The sequence below is a fragment of the Lissotriton helveticus genome, chromosome 3_1, assembly GCF_964261635.1.
Source record: "Lissotriton helveticus chromosome 3_1, aLisHel1.1, whole genome shotgun sequence".
NCBI classification, from domain to species: Eukaryota; Metazoa; Chordata; class Amphibia; order Caudata; family Salamandridae; genus Lissotriton; species Lissotriton helveticus.
In genome coordinates, this window is record NC_136061.1 from 1,689,956,191 (window position 1) to 1,689,977,375 (window position 21,185).

General features: G+C 39.8%; 1 protein-coding gene across 1 annotated transcript in view; it reads right to left on the bottom strand.

Annotated features, from left to right (window-relative positions):
- LRP1B (LDL receptor related protein 1B) overlaps window positions 1-21,185 on the bottom strand; it is a 3,812,342-nt gene that overhangs the window by 910,060 nt on the left and 2,881,097 nt on the right. The window contains exons 44-46 of the mRNA XM_078683424.1: window positions 5,999-6,191; window positions 4,660-4,785; window positions 3,779-3,907 (exon numbers count right to left, since the gene is read on the bottom strand). Of these exons, the coding sequence (XP_078539550.1) occupies window positions 3,779-3,907; window positions 4,660-4,785; window positions 5,999-6,191 (448 nt within the window). The remainder of the gene's footprint in view (window positions 1-3,778; window positions 3,908-4,659; window positions 4,786-5,998; window positions 6,192-21,185) is intronic.

Here is a 21,185-nt window from a genome sequence, read left to right on the forward strand (position 1 = left end):
ACAGTAGTGAAAAGCAAATTTAGCTCTTTTTCTCTACCAGGACATGTGAAACTTTAAAGTACATGTCCTACCTTTTACTTACATAGCACGCTCACCCTGGGAATGTCTAGGGCCTATCTTAGGGGTGACCTATGTATCATAAAAGAGGAGTTTAAGCCCTGGCAAGCGGATTTAAATGCTACGACGAAGTGGCAATGAACTGCACATGCTGGTCCTTTAAAGGAAGACCTGAGAAAGGTTTGAAAGGCTACATGTGTGGGTGGAAACAAGCAGTGCTGCAATCCCACTAGTAGCATTTTGAGTACATTTCCTGTATACCAATTTACAAAGGACTTACAGGTTATCTAAATATACCAAGTAGGTATACACCAATGTTACTATGTTTAGGGGAGAAGCACCACATGCACTTTAACACAGATTAGATCAAACTGTGGCAGTCCCTGAATAGCCAAAAAAGTCTTTAGCAAAGGGCAATCTGTAAACAGCACTGGCACCTTGCCTTTATGGCCTTCAATTCTTAATGTTTCTTTATCTCAATTTGCCTCCTCATGTCTTCAAAAGAAAAACAATCTACTTATATTGTCATTCCTGATGAAAATGTTAAAACATTGCATATGTTTATCAATCTTTTCTTTCACCTGCAACATTTCCTCTTCTACTTTAAAATTTCTCTAAAAGTTTAAAACACTAATATAATGTAATCTCTTTTTCAGAGGTGGTGCCTCACTGGAAGTATCTATCTACATACTAAATTTCAGAATGAATTAGTTCATAAACCTAATTTAACACTGGTTAAATCTTTTAGTGTTCTGCATTATCATAGTTAAGATAAATGCCTTAAGGTTAGCTTCAAAAGATTTTTTACCATCTTCTTGGGGCCTTCATGCAATTTTCCACATTAAGGGTGGTAACTTACTGAGGAACTATATTAAATCAATTATTGAACAATGAGTATTAATAATTCTACTAAAGGGCAACCTTCAGCTGAATACCCCTAAGATTGACACCTCAGCTACATTTGTACTCCTGTAATGGGAAATACAATTGGACATTTATTAGGAACCCAACACATCACTATAAGCTGATGACTATAGCACAACTCAAAAAGTCCTTGTGTTATTGGCTTGAAAGCTGTTTTCAGAAAAGCTAATAAATCAATACTGACAAATGACAACACTTTACCATGAATTCAGCTATCAGCTTAGCTTGGCTCTCAACATAAACCATAGTGGCAACTGGGTTTTATCAGTTTTTAATTGAAGTAATGCTCACATTTTCTGTTATGTTAGTTTAGACATTTCCATTATGGCTACCAAAAGTCAGTCCCAATATGGATTTCCCTTAATTAAATATTTTCCTACAAGGCCTATCCAGTTTAGTAGCTGCATAATGTGCTTATATCCTTCAGTGATCTACTGCATATTTACTCTTTCATTTTGGGCTTATAGACTCCAGTTTACTTTTCACATGTTGTAATTCATCCCATAAATCTACAGATTTATGGGATGTTTCACAGCTTTCAAAATACTGGTTTTGTATTGTTTCTATGATAAACAAAACATGGCAAAATATGAAGATGAGATATGAGACTAAAGCAATGTAGGAAATGTGTGTACATATGTAGTTCCAAGAGTGTATAAAGGTTTCAATGAGCAGAGATTGTGATCTCATTTATTTAATCAGCTAGTGGAGGCACAAAGCAATTATCTGTGAAATTGAGTGTAAGGGCGAATAGCAAACTAACTAGCACTTCAAAAGTAAACATTTAGAAGTTGCTCTAACTTCAAAGAAGGTACCAAGTATAAGTATTGTCCCTCCAACACCAACCTTTCAATACACATCTGGAAATGGTGAAGAATCTACCAGAAAGAAGGACTGCTCTGCTGCTGAAAGGACTGCCAGTTTGCTGGACTACAACCCTGCAGAACAGCTGCCTGCTGTGCTGCCCTGCTGCCCTCACACTGGGTGTAAAGGACTGGACCTGCAACCTGTACACAGGGGCCCGAGAGTGACTCCAATGGCTAGTCTCTTGTAATCAGCACCTGGACTCTGCAACTGTGAGTACTACCCTGCCCAGGGGTTCCACGCCAGTCCTGAACCCTTGGAAGTGGGCCTAAAGTTGCCCTGCCAGCCCATCTGTGGACCCAGAACAACTGACGTATATCCTTTCCTGCATAGCGCAGCACAGCCCTGAGCAGAACCAATATATTGCCTCTACTGTGAGGATTCTTTCAGCATAAGGTCTCCACAGCATACCCTCAGCCCACAGCTTCATCGGAATTGCCACAGTGCAACGTATTTCTGTAGCAGGCCCTCTCATCGGAAACCTCTTTTTGACAGCAGGCAGACGACGATGTAGGACTTTGCATCACAAACCCCACAGTCTCTTCAGAATCAACCAGTGCACGAATCATCCACGATGCAAGGTTCTGCATTGCTAGGCTAGCAGCCAAAATCGGCAGCCTCTTCGATGACAATGCAGGACCTCTCATCACAGTCTTGCAATTGATGCATCCCCAACAAGGACCTCACATGCCTCAGCTGCATGACACATCCTTAATGCTCCACAGCAAGGATTTAAGGTACTCTTGTTCAGCAGGCCCAGATAGCCACAATTGGAGTTTTGTGCTTTATAGAACTTTTTTCACCTAAATCTTGCATATCTCTGGTTCTACTTATTGGATAGTTGCAATTTTGGTCTTGTTTTATTAATTACTATTGACTCTATGTTTTTAAGCTTGTGTGGAATTCTTTTCAAGGCTGTTACTGTTTGATGTGCTGCACAAATACTCCACACTTTGCCTCTGAGAGACTAGCCTCAATGTTCTGTGCCAAGCTATTCGAGGGTTGAGCACAGGCTAATTTGGGGTTGCTTGTGACTCTACTCTGTCAAGGATTATGGTTGCTGCCAGGGTAGGCTTTCACTGACCTCAACCTGTAATCCAATTTCTTACATATGTTATAAATATTGCAGCTAAATTAGAGAATAGATTGGACTGTTTTCTCACATAACTGTTTTCTTGCATAACTGATCAAAGGATTATATAATAAAAGACCTGTTTTCAAATGGGCAACTTAGTTTGCTAATACGTTACTTGTAACTATAAATCCTCTACATCAGCATTATAAAGACAGCACAAAAGAACATTTCAACTGCAATGTATATTATACGCATGATTAGCAGAGAGAAACTTTTAGAAAATGAACAAAAATGTGTCACTTCTTTAGCATAAGATGAAACTTAAATGCACCCTTATTGTAAGAAAACAAAAGCCAGGTGTAATTGAATTACAAATTTGTAATTATGTCAAACAATATCTACCAAATTGATGAAACCACTTGCAGTTTCAAACATATAAGGGTAGGATAGAAGACAAATGTATTCTAATTATTTGTTAAGGAATTTAGTTTGACAGATTCATGTTTGCATCTTATCCAGACACCTTTTTCGAAATCAAAATTAAGCATGAGCCTTGGTGATGCTCAATAAAAAGTGAAAAAGGAAATTTGTTGTGAGCATAAGTGATAACAGTTTGACTTGTTTCTTGTACAGAGTGATACAGAAGAAACTGGTACATTCACATTTGGCACATAATTATTAATATTTTGGGTATTCGGTCAACTTTGAATGTATGGTGATAAAATGTTATTCTCTTTCAAAGAATGATTAGGACTAACTACAGGAAAATTAGTTCTGGATTTAAGAAATGTAAAATGCTGGATGAAAAAAAATCATGTATTGATGTTGCAAGGAATATTAGCACATATCAGTACTTACCACAGTACAGTTGTTTTTCATCTGATTTATCCTTGCAATGGACAATTCCATCACATGTCAAGGTGTAGTCAATACACTCCCCATTGCCACATTCAAATTCCGTGAACATATTGCATGAAGAATTTTTAGCTAGAAAAAGGAATGAGTATTTGTTTGACCTGTGCCTTTTTAAAACTGTTTTAGCTGAAGCATTGCATGAAAGCCATGACTCATTATACAGAATTAAAGGCAATAAAAAATAAACAAGAAAAACATCACAAAATAGAAATATGTGACCAAAAACCTCATTTATAAATGGAACTCAAATATCTGATGAAGTTGTTTTACATCAAGGAGAACAATTCTACTCTGCTATTACTATAAACCATGTGTCCTATCCAAATGTATTTGAAAATTATATCACTGTTTTATATTGTACCAAATCCTTGAAAATTACTTTGTGAGCTAGCTTCTTTTAAAAACACGTGCAAATCAGGGAAATGCCCACTCATTCCAATCTATGCTAGATTAGGAGAATGAGTCAATAGCATATTTCTAAGTATTTAACATCATATTGTAACTTGTAATTCTTGATTTTAATTGTGTGTGTTAATTGTGAACATATATGAGACCTGAGATTCATTTTATTTTATTACATCTGATTTACGTTATTTTCGTATGTTATGTTTGCTTAGCTTTCTGTGAGTTCTTTTAACTTAAATTATCAAATTAATAATATACTGTTTTAAATTGACACCGAGTAATTTTAATAGTTTACATTCATAATTGAATCTCAATTGATGTATGATAAAATGTCTATTATCTTATCTCTATTCCACATCATTTCCTATTCTATGAGGAACAGAACTTTATTCATTTATATTCCTTCTTGTTTTACTTACTCACACATCTGTTGTCATCAAGCAATATGCGATCCCCTCTACAGGAGCAGTTCACGCGACCATCAGGTGTCAGAAGGCATAAGTCTTGGCAGCCGCCATTTAGCAGAGTGCATGGAGATAGTTCACCTAAATAAAATATTTTTATAGGTAAGTGTCATTAAATGCATAATTTGGATGTTTTAAAAAGAACAACAAAAGGAAGAAAGGGCATTTGAAGTTTGCAAGATCATTGAGATCCAAAATCATTTCACAAGCCTACAATATTGTGTTTTTTGCATATAAAATCAAAACCACATGAAAGAATAAGGTATGGCTGCCAAACAATTTCAGAGGTGTATAATGTTCTTAATGCATTAGTCAAGTATGCTTGATTCATGAATGACCAACATATGTGGAAATGTAGGCTCTATGTATGTGATGTGTGCTTCTTATGGATACATCACAACCATGTAGAGATGTACTTAGAATGGACAGTGTGAACCAACAGGGAAGTAGCCAGGGAAATAGAGTACAAGTAAGGAAGCACTTAAAAGCATTAGCATTTTGTGTATTTACAAACAGAGAGGGTAGCACATAACTTACAACTGGCTGTTTTAACTATAAGACGTGTGCAGAATACAGAATACACCAAAACTATTTCTCATTTTCTGTAATTGTGTTAAATACGAAAAAGGTTACAATGATAAACTATTTTAATTTAGGAAAAAAGACAAATCAAATGATCTAAAATCCCCCAAAATATGCTCTGTATGCAGTGTACAATCTACACACCAATATTAGGATAAGGAAGTAGATGTATGTCAGCAATATATACAAATATATAGATGATTACATTATGCAATAATGGATACTTTAATCGACACTTTGTGTACCACAATTGGCAGTGTGTAGGATTAAGATTTAAATAATGTTAAAATAAGTGTATGATTTTTCAAATACATAATTTAAACTGCATTGAATGATTGAATTGATTTACACTTATGAAAACAATATTATTTTGACATTGAAAACTAAAACTATATTATCGTCAAGTAATTGTATTTTGGTTAGTCCTTATTGATACGCTTAAGTTTATATTGAAGAGATGGGGTCACAATCATAGGAGCTTTTGTAAGCTGAGTAAATAATGTTGAAGTAAGGGTAGTAGAGGTAATGAAAGTAGTGTTAATGATAAGAAAGGCAATGCTACATAGCTAATTGTGTCTTCTGTAGTCAGTTTTTAAACCAGCATATATACTCACATAATTTTCCAAATAACTCAAGTAAAAATATAAGGATTTCCAATAACACACATTTCTTCTTTATCAATGATCACAAGTTTACATCATTCTTAACTTACAACTGTTAGTATCATTGGCAACAGCTATAATGCCCATGGGTTGATGTGGTATATCAGATCGCAAAATTTTAGTATCTCCTCCTGTGTATTTATTGGACCGTAGAATTGCACGTCTGACCCAATCTGACCAAAAGATGTATTCATCATGAATTGCGAGACTGAGGAAGGTCCCTGGTCCTGATCTCACAACTACCTGCAAAATAAATTTAGGACAATTTGAGAAGGCATCATTTTGAAATTCAGACGCTGTTATTATTAAGGCAATATAATGTATTTTTATTATTCTTACTCTAAAGTATTTTCATTGCTGTAACACTAAATATTTAGTAATATTGTTATAAAACATGCTTCCTGAACATCATTGTTACCTGTCCATTTTACCTGCATTTTCTTTGCATGAAAAGTAAATGCCTATAAGTAAATCCCCAAACCTGGAAAATGAATTGTCAGAAAATGTAGTATTAAATAGTGGGAGGGAAACCCGTGACAACTCAATAAGCACACCCTGGTAAGGTCTCAACATAAGTTTTAGATAAATGTTACTCAGCATCTAGTAGCTAAAGCAAAAGCACCAGGCAAAGATCAGGGGGGAATGTGTGTTGAATCAGACAGTACCCATGTGTTCATTAAATTAAAAGCACAACATGGTAGCATTCCCAATACAAAATAGAGAGAGTGGGAACCTTTAACACATATACATACACCACCATCATTGAAATCAGATAAAGGGAAACTGAGACATGTTTTCTTTAACGCTTTAAAACAAAAATGTTCCTAGAAAATGTAAAGAGCCATTATAAAATAATAGTTTGCAGTTGATCGGAACCCAGACACAATTGCAGGCTCACAGCAATGGAGCAGATGTCGGCAGCACCAAGTATGTTGAGAGATAACTATCAAATTGAGAAGCCTTTCAGACTATAAATCGCTTACACCATTCATGTTTGTTTGTCTTCTCTTACTAATTCATTGCTTTACCAACTGATGCCCACTTGATATCAGAAAAGATTTATGTATTGGTGCCAAGCCAAAGGATTATATTAACTCTAACCTTACTAACGCTTTTAAATTTGAACTGTGTGATTATAGGGGAGTGCCTCCTTGACAGGACCAGCAAGTCTGACCCGCCCTAAAGATAGGATAAGTCATATACACATGTATATAAGAATACACCTGCATGTTCACAAGTGTAGTGTGTTTCTTCGCAAGGAAATAAAGCTCTCAGTTCACCATTACCCCATTATATTGCCTTGAGATATGCAGAGTGTTGGGGTGAGTGTACCAGATTTGTTTTAATGATGTAATATATATATAACAAATGTATTCTGTCCAACCAAAAACATTCTGTAGGTGTCTTTTAGTAAAAGGAAGAAACAAGAGTGAAAGCATTAGTCCTCATGTAAGTTCATGGCCCAAGTGTGCAGCCAGCAAGGGGTATCAGAAGCCCTGATGAAAGCAGGTGGCCCTTTGGTCTATATTTGCATCTTAATAATTTTGGCATAACTGAAAAGTATCATGAAACAATTAGAGAGAGAGGGTAGGAAGCACTCTCAGTCCCCCGGGTTGAGTATGTCAAACAAAGGAAGAGTGTCATGCGCAAAGGGGTCTGTGTGAAAGCACAGAGGCAAAGACTGTAAAGAAATACCCTCTCATGGACACAGTGGAAACCTTCAAGGGATTTATTGGATGCCCTCACTCATCAACCTGGTTGGTGACATGCTTCATCATCGGGCCCACCAGGAGAAGCCAAATGCCTCCCTGGTGTGCTACAACGCCAGATTACTGCGGAGCAGGATTTTGTGACAGTGATGTGAAAAGTGATGTTAAAAGTGTCTAAAACTGTACCAGCCAAAAATATTTTATTCACTGGTCAGTTTAGACACAGTTAAAAGGTATGTGTGGGAGAACTACCACAGATTATGATGGGAGTTTCCACTTAAAGTGGGGTCAACATGTTTCTGCCCTTATAAGTGTAAGATTTACATGGGCATTCATCAGGACCGTGTGGCGTGTACCTCGGCGGTATGGGCACGCTAAGGCCCACCCTAACCAGAGGACCTGAAAGTAAAAAATTGCTCTATGTGTAAAAAAGTGCAAGAAAACAACACAAACCACAAGTTGTGGGAATTACCTCCACTCAGAGGAACCTGTGTAGTTTGTGTTCTAAAAGATCCACGCCCCATGGGTCTCGGGAGGGGGGTGGAGGCGACTATGGCACACCGCCCGCAACGCCTAGCACCCGCTCGGCACCTAGCTTCTCCTGCTCCGGACCCCGTGGATACTGAAAAGTAATCATTAAAATTAATCAATTATCGGAACTATATGATTTTTAATCATATCTAAGGTACCCAATAAGTAAAGGATATTTCTTGGTAATACCTCAAGAACTTTTTATGATTCATCTAGATCCCTGCACTAATCCAGTATGAATCTATATACCAACTTCCATGGCTGATTGAATTCACCAAGGTGGAGTTTACCTACCTTGGTGTGGGTAGATGGACTATGATGGAGCATGCTACAGCAAGATGTGGGTGAGGGGATTTCTCCAAAATCTTGTGGACTCCTGGAGGTTTCAAAAGGCTCCTGTCAGTGAGACCTACACATGTGTTATTTAAACCGCATTTTTGTGTCATAGAGACTCAGAAAAGGGGTTCATCCATTATTCTTGGTGAAAACAATGAACAAGAAAGCTAGAATGTTATAGTCTACTCCTTTTTGGGGGAAACACTAACATAGATCATCTTAGCCTGAGAGAAAATATATGTACCATATTCTCTTCAAACAATTAGTTGAATTTTAGCATGTGCCCCCACATAATGGCCTGCATGGCAGGTAATATTCTTTTACCAAATCCCTTAGTTCTTAGATTACGCCACAGATACCCCCACTCATCTTGATCAAATGCTTTCTGAGCATCTAGCAATATAAGAGACACCTGTGCCCCTGTGGCTGCAGAAATATCAAACAAAGAGATAACCCTACGAACATGATCTGAAGTGCTTCTGTCCGTGATAAAGCCATGCTGCCATGGACTCACTAAGGTCTCGATTACCCTAAACAGTCTCAGGGCCAATATTTTTTAATATAATTTCTCATCTGTATTAATTAAAGATAATGGCCTGTAGGCAGCTGGATCTTCCGGGTCTTTACCCTTCTTCAAGAATATTACAATATTCGTTTCCTGTCATGACCGTGGCGGTACCCCTTTATATTGTACAGGTAAAAACAGATCCAGCAATATTGGAGTTAATTCTGTCTGTAAGGCTTTATAGATCTCCATCGGTATCCCGTCCGGCCCTGATGCCTTTCCTGACGCCATCAACCCTAAGGCCTCCAGAACCTCATTTAATGTAATATCTTCCTCAAGCTCGAGGAGCTGAGGAGCTTCATTCCCCAGTTCTGCCCCCAGTCCATCCACTATGGGGTCCCTGGAGCAGAAGAGTTCCTGATAAAAATCAACAAGTATTCTTAATATACCTATTATATCTGTAGCTATTATTCCATCCTTCCCTCTTAACTGTGAGATATTATTAGCCACTGCCCTCTGTTTCATTCGTAATGCCAGATGTGTCCCTAACATCTCCCTGTATTCGTAATTATCCCGAGTTGCCACTTTCTCCTTTTTCATTTAATTTTTTTTATCGCGGTTGGACTAATGGACTGAATGGTCAGAACGAAAGAATGCAGAAAATAATGATTAGAAAATGTGAATAAACATATGTATCTATTTATCTATGTGGGTAGGGGGTGGGGTGAAGGTCTGGGTTCAGGGTTGTTAACTAAGTATATAGAAATATAGAGATGCACGGTACGCACAGTTTGCTATCACTAGGGAAGGGAAGTCGCCATCACTCATCAGGACAGACCTAGAGAGGTCTGAAGCCACACGTAGCGGGGTGGGGGGTTTTCAGGGGGTCACTGAGGGAGAGGGGGGCAAGGGAGGAGAGGTGGGAAAGGGGAGAGGGAGGGAAACAGAAAATCCAGGAAAGCAAACTTGATGGACAGGAGATAAGATGAACTAGTGGTAGAAGCTACACTGGAAGGAGGGTAAGAGGAAAGCTGAAGGTACAAGGTAGGAAGCAGGGAAGCCGTAAAAATGGGTAGTCTGACAATATATACTATTAATGTAGGGGGACTAAATGATAGGGGGAAAAGGAATAGGGCTGGGGAAATGCTTCGAGCACTTAGGGCTGATATTATATGCCAGCAGGAGACCCATATCCCTTGGCAGAAAAGAGGACTCAATATTATACCAGGGTATTCCCAAGTTGTCTGCTCCTCTCAATCTACTAACACCCGTGGCGTGGCGATACATGTCTCCTCACGACTTTTACCTATTAATCGAGTAAAGGCAGATAAATGGGGACAATGGGCCATTGCTTTTATGCCTAATAACTGTACTATATGTACAGTATACGGCTCTAATTTTGACGATGCTGAACTATGGGTAAAGCTGGAGATGGAATTAGCATCTTGGCCGACACCTATAATTATATGTGGGGATTTGAATATCCATATAGATACGGGGAGTGGGGTAGGGGTGGGTATTCAGGGAGGAAACCACAGGTTTTTAAAGCACTAAAAGCTCTTACAAAAAGCCATGGGTTGGTTGACATGTGGACATGTACAAAAAGGGGGAACCCAGGGTTTACGTATTTTTCATGCCCGCATAGGAAATATGTTAGATTGGACTATTTCTTGGTTCCACCGTCTCTTTTGGAGGGAGCGCAGATTAAAAGACTTCCTAACGTTCTATCGGACCATAACCCACTGATAATGAGCATAGTGGCTCCGGAGTACTTAAAGGATCCAATGAAATGGACGTTCGATAAAAAATTATTTGTGATTGAAGGATTTATAGATCATATCAGGGGGTGGACCAAACAGTTCTTCGATATGAATAGATACAGTGCATCCAGAGAGACTGTCTGGGACGCATATAAGGCAGGGCTTAGGGGCAAAATAACGAGCTTTGGGTTTTTTCATCAGAATCAAGTAGGGGATGAAATTCAGGCATTGACAGAACAACTTAGTTCAATTGAGCGACAACATATGGTTGCCATAGCACAAAAGCAGGAAGAACAGCAAATTAGTTTGGAGTTAAAAGTACTTAAGGTTAAGGCTAAAATCAATGGAGTTTTTAATAAAAAAGTGGCGGAAAAATATCAAGTGGCAACTCGGGATAATTACGGGTTAACCTTCTTTATTGTGATCCCTCTCAATCAAGCTCATCAATTGTTACAAATATAAGTACGAAGTACTTGCACATGCAAGGCGTGAGAGGGAACCAAGTAGGTCAGACGGCAGTACGATTTTCCTTGATGAATGTGTGACTACAGGGGTAGTTCACCCCCATTTGCCTTCTGGAGCTTAAACAGTCCACACTACATAAAATACATAGGAAAATTCTCACACTGGTCTGTATTTTGCATGCATGTTTTGTACTGGTATGCGTAAAAATGTTGTTAGATTTTGGTAATACCATACAACAGTTTGTAGGGATTAAATATATATATATATTGACCATTAGTGGCACACAGAAGTTAATCACAAACAGATACATCTCACTGTTTCTGACCTTGCCAAAGGACCTCGAGTAAATAAGGAGAGGATCCAGAAGTCAATTTTAATTCTCACATAAATCCCTCATTCTTAGTTAAGTGATCTGCTAACAGACTGCATTGAGCCCAACCACTCACACTAGGTGCAGTAAGTGAGGATCCAATGATGAAGCATGCCACTAGTGGGAACTGTTAGTGAGGATCCTACAAAAATATCTAAGATATGCTAGGATCCCACTAATTGCCTGGTCGAGGATCTTACAAATATCCAGGATATCTACAGATTCCAATAATAATCTTTTAGAGTAGACGGATCACAGTAAAGATAGGTAAATCTCTTTATATGTAGCAATTTGTTGTAATTTGTGAGGATAAGGTGTTACACATGTTCTATGAAGTGACACCAAAGCTATTAGCTCCATTTAACTTTGTCTCCCTTATTGGATGGCACTCACATTTTAAATAAATGCACTGGACTTTACTTGCTAAGAGCCTGCACAATGTCATACCCATTAATGAAAATGCAGTAAAGATATTAGCACAAGAAAATGTTTTGTCACCTCCCTGTTAACTGTTCCCCTTAATGGATGTGCATGAAACTCAAAATATTAAGAGTAAGCTAAACATATTTCGGTCCTGTCAAGTATCATGCATTTCCATGAAACTGCACCATTGGAATAAGCAATCAATAACACCCTCCATCCGTTATCGTTCACCCCATGTTTGATTTGTTTGACCCCTGATATTCCGGCACTGTTACTAACGGTATACCAAATTTCATTAAGATTCATTACACAACACCAAAGTCATTAGCACATGAACACTTTTTTTACTGTACGCCTTTGCCCCCTTACGGAGCTGCACAACATTTGGTATACCCACTGAAGACGAACTTCATGGGAATTGGTCAAAAGCATGCACCGTTATAATTAAATGAACTCTCTACTTTATCCCTCTTTTAACTGTGTTATACCAAGAACAACATGAATAGTTTGTGCTGAGCCTTTGCTAGGTTCCATGACATTCTCAGGGAAGGGGCAAGGGTCTCTCACGTTAACAGTTTTCTCTAATCCAGGTACATGATACAGGGAGCATGTTTCTTTGGTTGAACCACCAGAGAAAATGGTCAGTAGTCAATACCTTCTAAATAGTACTCTAAGTGTGGTTTGCATTCCAGAATGACAACAAGCAAATATTGCAATTGGTGTTCCATTGTTAGGCATTTCACGAGACATGTCTGACCTGTGCCTACATTGCAGGTACCATTGCTCAAGAGGTATGTCAAACCAGAAGCCTAGCAGGGCGATGGGCTCAGGGGAAGACCACAGAGCCTGGGAACACACTCACCTAATGTGCAGTGTGCATGTCCAGGGCACTTCCACAAACATACACTGAGAAACTTACACCATACACACAAAAGCACATAAGCACTCATGCACACAGGGCAGGACTAAACACAAACATTTGCATAGGGTAAATACAGATACATCTGGTGCATGTATAAACTTTGTTTGTGAAGTAGCACAAGACAAAAAAGGGTTTTTCCCAATCTGAGAAGAAACAAAAATGGGGGAAACGATAATTATTAGCGCGGAAACAGTAATAATTAGCCCAGTTCACAAAAATGTGAAAGGACATGTGGAGATTGGCAAGCTTAAATTTATGATTTTTTTCACATCACATACATTCCCAACAGTATCCCATAACATTTGTGGCAGCGCACTTTCAAAGCATATTACTTAGAATGTCACATGGTATAGGCTCCTATTCCTAATATGTGGGTATCTATCGAGTGTAGATTTAAACACCAGGGGCTAGAACTCACAGTACACAAACTCACGTTTTATAAATATTACATTTCCACAGGGAAAATATGTTATTCAATCGACAAAGACCTTCCAAATATGGAGGTGATCTTTTCTTCTTCTTTTTCTGAAAAGAGAGTTGTGGAGTGAAGTTGAAGGGTTCAAAAGGGTGGAATGGGATCAGTGAACATACACAACCTACGTGTTTGTGGGCATTCACAAACTTACAACACAACCACACTTTTAACACCCACTTGCCACACCTTGATTGTGATTTACTACTTCACGTTTCTACGAAAGGTTGAGGAAATATTGTGGAGACGTCTGTTGGGAAACATTTTGTTAATTTCTGGCAGGTCTAAGTGGAGGTAGGTTTTGATATAAAGGTATGTTTTCGGCTGAAAATTCCTTTGTGAATCATGCCCCTTGAATTTATATGCAGAGCATATTCGTGTTACTCGGAAGGCTAGTAACTCTCAGGTCTTGATTATGTTTCAAGCAGAGTGACATTTTTGCATCAGATTCTGCTCCAGCAGATTCTGAGTGGATTGTCTCTCCCCCACCTAGTTTTTCTAGGTGGAAATTTAACCTTGAAAAATAAAATTGCATGAGGCTTTGATAGTAGTAGAAGCCAAGCCTCTTTCCTCTACTCTTCCCTTTCTCCCTGGCGGGGGTGGGGGACACACAGTTCTCTACCCTTCTAGAAAATAGCTTCCACTTCACTTCTATACACCCAATGCCCCTCCCATAGAAATGGGAATTCTATGTGGTTTTTCAGTTGGTAAACCTATCCCCCACTGTAAATTCATACTCCATGAGGTTTAATTCGTATTTGCAAGTTAATGGTGCGGTGTTACTGAATGGCAATGTTAATTTTGCACACCGATTTACCACACAGCCAATCCCTTGCAACTCATAATCGGGCCTAGGCCAAGATAGCAGTGCATAGACTTCCCCACCAATAACACCAATGACATCTGAGAGACTCTGAATAGTGAATACCATGTGAAAGTCTGAGTCCAGACAGTTATTCCACATTTTTAATAATTTAACTCATAATAGGTGGTATTCCATGCAGAAAACGCAGTTAATAAAGGTAATTCAGTCCTCTAGGAAACGCTTCATGAAAATACACCCGACTTGTACGATGGGCGTTATTACGGCCTCTAAACATTTTTATCATTGCCACTTGGAAAATGTTATACTTTTAGGATCTTATGATAACCATGTTCAAATTTTTGAAACTGAATACTTGTAATCAGCGAAGCAGCTTGGCTTTCAGAGGAAACTCCAACCACTGTATGTATTTACCATATGTATTTTGCCCAAAAGCAAGCAAAACAATTTATGTTATATCAATGTAGATTCGTTAGCATAAGAATAGGTTTTCTGTAAACATAAACCGTTCATGCCCTGGTGGAATACAATTAGGCATAATGCCAATTAAAAGTTCGCATCTACATGCTACATTTCACAAGGGGAAAGTTATGAATAATTTTACGGAACCATATCATACACACAGCTTTTCATCCATTGTTTGTTTGCTGTTTCTGCCTGAAAATGATTCTGCCTTGCAGCAGCAATAGATTTCCCTTCACGCTCTGGTGAAGGGTTTAAAAGTACAAACAACAAGAAACCTGTAAGTCGAAAAGTACAGAGAAAGATACGCTGGCATTGGAAGAATTGCACAGAGAGAGTGAATTAAACTAACTATCAACAAAAGCTGTTAAAGTCCTATCAGACCACCCAAATGGCGGAGCCTCATCACGTAGGACTCCTAGACCTTGGTTTGTGTGCAAGTGCCCAGACGTATTTTGGCATTGCATCACTCAGCCATGGTCTAGACACCAAAGTTGTTCATGTGGATGGTGTGTCTGACATGTGCAGTGCAAAAAATCAAGTGGTGTGTATAAAATGGCTGAACAGGCAAACAAATAAACTTTATTGGCGTTTGCCTGAACGTCAGGTTAAAAATTAGTGAGGTGACAGTGTGACAAAATCACTGTCTAACTTGCTTGGTAAAGATCAAAAATTAGGGCCAACATGTTTCTGCCATAACGTGAAAGTCCACTGGCATTCTTCAGGGCCAAGCTGGAATGCTACTGCAAGTACACTACTAATTGTGTTCTAAATAATTGTGTAAAAGAAAATTTTTCTACCAAAATCAAATTGGTCATACAAGACCGTCCTACCGCATCTTCTTATGTACTCCACAAGATGCAGTTGGTCTTCCCTAAAAAAAATATATAAAAGGAGAAACCATGTAAATACTATACACAGGTACTGTCTGCACAAAACATAAATATTGCTGTCACTCTAATCAGCACTTAGGAGATAAGTGCTGCTACTGTGCAGAAACCAATGCCAGCTCACTAAACACTGAAACACGTCCATCACCATTTAGCGATGGCCCCATAGGGGGTGCGCAACCTGGCGTCACCAACAGATAATCTGTGTGTCATTTGACATAAGTATGAACACTTACCCATCAATTTTTGGGAAGTGGGCCTCACCTCACCCGGCAACTGCTCGGAATGATAAGGCCCCGCTCTAAACATGTAAATAGAGACAGTTCCAGGTTAGATATCTGTCGCTAAGATGTTACTTCTACATCTTGTTAAAACCCAGTCATTTTCTTTTCTGTCTGAAAAAGGTCCCCCACCAAGGCAGAACCGGTGGACGCATAGGGCGACCGACACATCCAACCCTTGGAGACATATGCTCAATTATGATGTATATAAATGTAAATACTAACCCATGGTGCTATGCTGACCTTGGCCACCATTTTATGCAAGTGGTCAGTCCATAATGTTAGGTAGTAGTCTTAATCAAGGGTATTGTTCTCAAATACACTAGTAAAAACGAACTCACTAGTTGGCAAACATAGGACAAGGAACTACCTTAATACCTATCTGCCCTTGGATTCCCAGTTCGACTGTACATAAGCAGCCAGCAAAGCCCCAGTGGTCTGGACACCCAACCATGACTCAACCAAGGCCCCTGCTCCTACCTTACCTGTCCGTCGGTACCTCACGGCGGAAACTCGAGCCGAAGGGGAGGCACCGACGGACAGATCAAGCACGCTTTTATACTCCCGTTGTATATCCAGTAACGAGTCTGAATCGACTCAGCTGTGCTCAAGCATACTCAGCAGCGCGTGCGCGTCTCGCACACACTATACCTCGCGCCTGCGCAATGCAGTCAAAGAGACCCTCTGCACAAACATTACCGACGGCCACTTAACTGCGGCGCATGCGTTATCATTAAACAAGGAAGCGGCTTAGCGTCACACTCCCCAAGTGTAAAACGCGCATGCCCGGTGACGCAGGCGCTGCCAAACACACCCACGCATGCGCATCAGGCGTCTTGGACTCACGCTTAGCTGTGCGCATGCGCAAAGACCGGAACGCGCGTTGACCTCATTCGTGATCACAGTTGAACGACCCCTGCCGGTTAGCCAAATATTTACATAATAATGAAGAACAGCAGTAAAATATGTCGTTCAGGGTCATGCCTGCATACTAATCTATTTACTTAACGCAATTTGATTTATGCAATTTGGAGAATTGTACCTGGCCCAACAGTGAACTGCAGTGTCTGTATAAATACTATTCAAGCAAGGCTGTCAATGTCGGCACAGTCCGCATCCAACAACATGGTGTGTTGTGATGGAGGATATAAACCCAGTAAGTGTCAAATAAAACGAATGTGCCCACCCAAACTAGGGACTTAGCAAATATTGGGGAAATACCTCCCTTTCATCTGCACAAAACCCCATCAAGAAGATCATCATGTCGTGGAGTAGAGTACAGTAACTGAATACTGCGTATGGACGTGATATCTGACCCAAGTGATGGAAGGAGGCGGCAGGTCCCATTGTTAATAAACCCACAGTAATGATCTGTGGAAATGAAAACATCCAAAGGATGCCCTCTGGACCAAGCCAGAGATTATCTGCTAGGGAGCCCCTGGACATGATGATCTTCTTGATGGGGTTTTGTGCAGATGAAAGGGAGGTATTTCCCCAATATTTGCTAAGTCCCTAGTTTGGGTGGGCACATTCGTTTTATTTGACACTTACTGGGTTTATATCCTCCATCACAACACACCATGTTGTTGGATGCGGACTGTGCCGACATTGACAGCCTTGCTTGAATAGTATTTATACAGACACTGCAGTTCACTGTTGGGCCAGGTACAATTCTCCAAATTGCATAAATCAAATTGCGTTAAGTAAATAGATTAGTATGCAGGCATGACCCTGAACGACATATTTTACTGCTGTTCTTCATTATTATGTAAATATTTGGCTAACCGGCAGGGGTCGTTCAACTGTGATCACGAATGAGGTCAACGCGCGTTCCGGTCTTTGCGCATGCGCACAGCTAAGCGTGAGTCCAAGACGCCTGATGCGCATGCGTGGGTGTGTTTGGCAGCGCCTGCGTCACCGGGCATGCGCGTTTTACACTTGGGGAGTGTGACGCTAAGCCGCTTCCTTGTTTAATGATAACGCATGCGCCGCAGTTAAGTGGCCGTCGGTAATGTTTGTGCAGAGGGTCTCTTTGACTGCATTGCGCAGGCGCGAGGTATAGTGTGTGCGAGACGCGCACGCGCTGCTGAGTATGCTTGAGCACAGCTGAGTCGATTCAGACTCGTTACTGGATATACAACGGGAGTATAAAAGCGTGCTTGATCTGTCCGTCGGTGCCTCCCCTTCGGCTCGAGTTTCCGCCGTGAGGTACCGACGGACAGGTAAGGTAGGAGCAGGGGCCTTGGTTGAGTCATGGTTGGGTGTCCAGACCACTGGGGCTTTGCTGGCTGCTTATGTACAGTCGAACTGGGAATCCAAGGGCAGATAGGTATTAAGGTAGTTCCTTGTCCTATGTTTGCCAACTAGTGAGTTCGTTTTTACTAGTGTATTTGAGAACAATACCCTTGATTAAGACTACTACCTAACATTATGGACTGACCACTTGCATAAAATGGTGGCCAAGGTCAGCATAGCACCATGGGTTAGTATTTACATTTATATACATCATAATTGAGCATATGTCTCCAAGGGTTGGATGTGTCGGTCGCCCTATGCGTCCACCGGTTCTGCCTTGGTGGGGGACCTTTTTCAGACAGAAAAGAAAATGACTGGGTTTTAACAAGATGTAGAAGTAACATCTTAGCGACAGATATCTAACCTGGAACTGTCTCTATTTACATGTTTAGAGCGGGGCCTTATCATTCCGAGCAGTTGCCGGGTGAGGTGAGGCCCACTTCCCAAAAATTGATGGGTAAGTGTTCATACTTATGTCAAATGACACACAGATTATCTGTTGGTGACGCCAGGTTGCGCACCCCCTATGGGGCCATCGCTAAATGGTGATGGACGTGTTTCAGTGTTTAGTGAGCTGGCATTGGTTTCTGCACAGTAGCAGCACTTATCTCCTAAGTGCTGATTAGAGTGACAGCAATATTTATGTTTTGTGCAGACAGTACCTGTGTATAGTATTTACATGGTTTCTCCTTTTATATATATTTTTTTAGGGAAGACCAACTGCATCTTGTGGAGTACATAAGAAGATGCGGTAGGACGGTCTTGTATGACCAATTTGATTTGATTTTGGTAGAAAAATTTTCTTTTACACAATTATTTAGAACACAATTAGTAGTGTACTTGCAGTAGCATTCCAGCTTGGCCCTGAAGAATGCCAGTGGACTTTCACGTTATGGCAGAAACATGTTGGCCCTAATTTTTGATCTTTACCAAGCAAGTTAGACAGTGATTTTGTCACACTGTCACCTCACTAATTTTTAACCTGACGTTCAGGCAAACGCCAATAAAGTTTATTTGTTTGCCTGTTCAGCCATTTTATACACACCACTTGATTTTTTGCACTGCACATGTCAGACACACCATCCACATGAACAACTTTGGTGTCTAGACCATGGCTGAGTGATGCAATGCCAAAATACGTCTGGGCACTTGCACACAAACCAAGGTCTAGGAGTCCTACGTGATGAGGCTCCGCCATTTGGGTGGTCTGATAGGACTTTAACAGCTTTTGTTGATAGTTAGTTTAATTCACTCTCTCTGTGCAATTCTTCCAATGCCAGCGTATCTTTCTCTGTACTTTTCGACTTACAGGTTTCTTGTTGTTTGTGCATTCATACTGGGGGTATTTACCTGTTTTGTCGTTAAATAATTTCCCTCTGACCCTCCCCTACGAGTAGTTGTTATAGGGTTTAAAAGTACTACATTTAGCGATTCATAAATGTCTAAAGAATACACAGCAATGTAGGAATTCAAGTTGAATGATAAGTGAAATAAGATGTAAAAAATCAAAAACAAAAATCTAGATTTGTATATTTTAAAATGCTTCAATCTTTTTGAGGAAAGAAGTTGGTTCAGAGTAACATTTAACTGACATCTTGATAGGAAAATCATGACTGTTGTTTTGCTCGAAAAATATAATGTTCCAGACTTTTATACAAATACGCTAATTGTTGTCGACATTGTTTGTGCTTTAGGGTGTTTATGCATGAACTTATTATTACAAATTGCCGTGGATCACAATGGAAAAGTGTATGAAATCATATTTGTTTTAATGTGTGGATTAGCAAACGAAGAAATTAGATGTAAAAGGTTGCCTTAGGAAGTGCCCCTGTACCTCCTTGCTTTTGGAGTGATTGTTCCTAAAGTTCCCCCGGTACCTCCAGTTAGAGACACTCCGTAATGTATACATGCCAACCCATATCTGAAATGCACACACTTGACCTAAACAGCCGAAGTAGTTTCTCCTGCAGGCCAAAACATTTCACTCTTTTTATCTCTTGATTTTTACTTTACCTCTGTGCTGTCTGTTGCGTGCGTTCACTGGAAATAATTGTATTTTTGGTCTGCATCAAGAACTGAAAGAAAACTGTGTGCATACACTTGGGTCATACATCGCATTAAATACACAGTCTAATGCTATATAAGGTGCTAAATTACGGTTTTCTATGGAGTTCTATCGGATTTATTAGTAAATTACTTTCTCAGGGTTGTATTTAATCATGGCAAATACTTCCCAGCCCGATATACACTGAGGCCATTTATTTGTCATAAGTTTAACTCCATTTTCGTGATCCTCAAGGAAATCTGTAGTAACGAGGTCCACACAGGTAGGATGTAGCTTAAGATGATTTATTGAAGTAAGTTACATGTAGAGGTGTCGTTGTCAAGCAGGTTGATAAGTTCTTGTGAAACAGCCCCACCAGTAGCACCCTGCCTCCTGCTCAGCCCATTCTCAACTGTCAACTTCACCTCATAGGCACCCAACATTCCAAAACGCATCATCAATCCAACATTCCATACAGCACACAGCACATTCACACTGGCTGAGCAGGTGGGGAAAATGGCAGAATATTAACATGAACAAGATATACAAAATCCTATTCACTAAGTTTGATCAACGGGTGTGACAGGTTGATTCAAGCTATGTGACTTGAACGGATGTGTTATCACAGTGAGTAGTCGAGACATCTTTTATCCTCTGTGAGGAGAGGATAAGGGAACATGAGACTGCTTACAAATGTAACAAGCATTTGCAATGCAATAGGTCTCGCATTAGGAAAGTTTGAGCCATTGGTATTGCGAATTACATTTTTTTTATTTATGTGTTGGTTGTGAACATAGCTATAGTAATAGCTAAAGTAATAGCTTTGTCATTTACAATGCCAATAGTTTTAACTTTCACAAATGTGACACCTATAGCATTTGCAATGCAATATGGAACTTTCTGGGCCTCACTGATCTTGTTCACTTTAGCACCAAGATGCCCCCAGGTG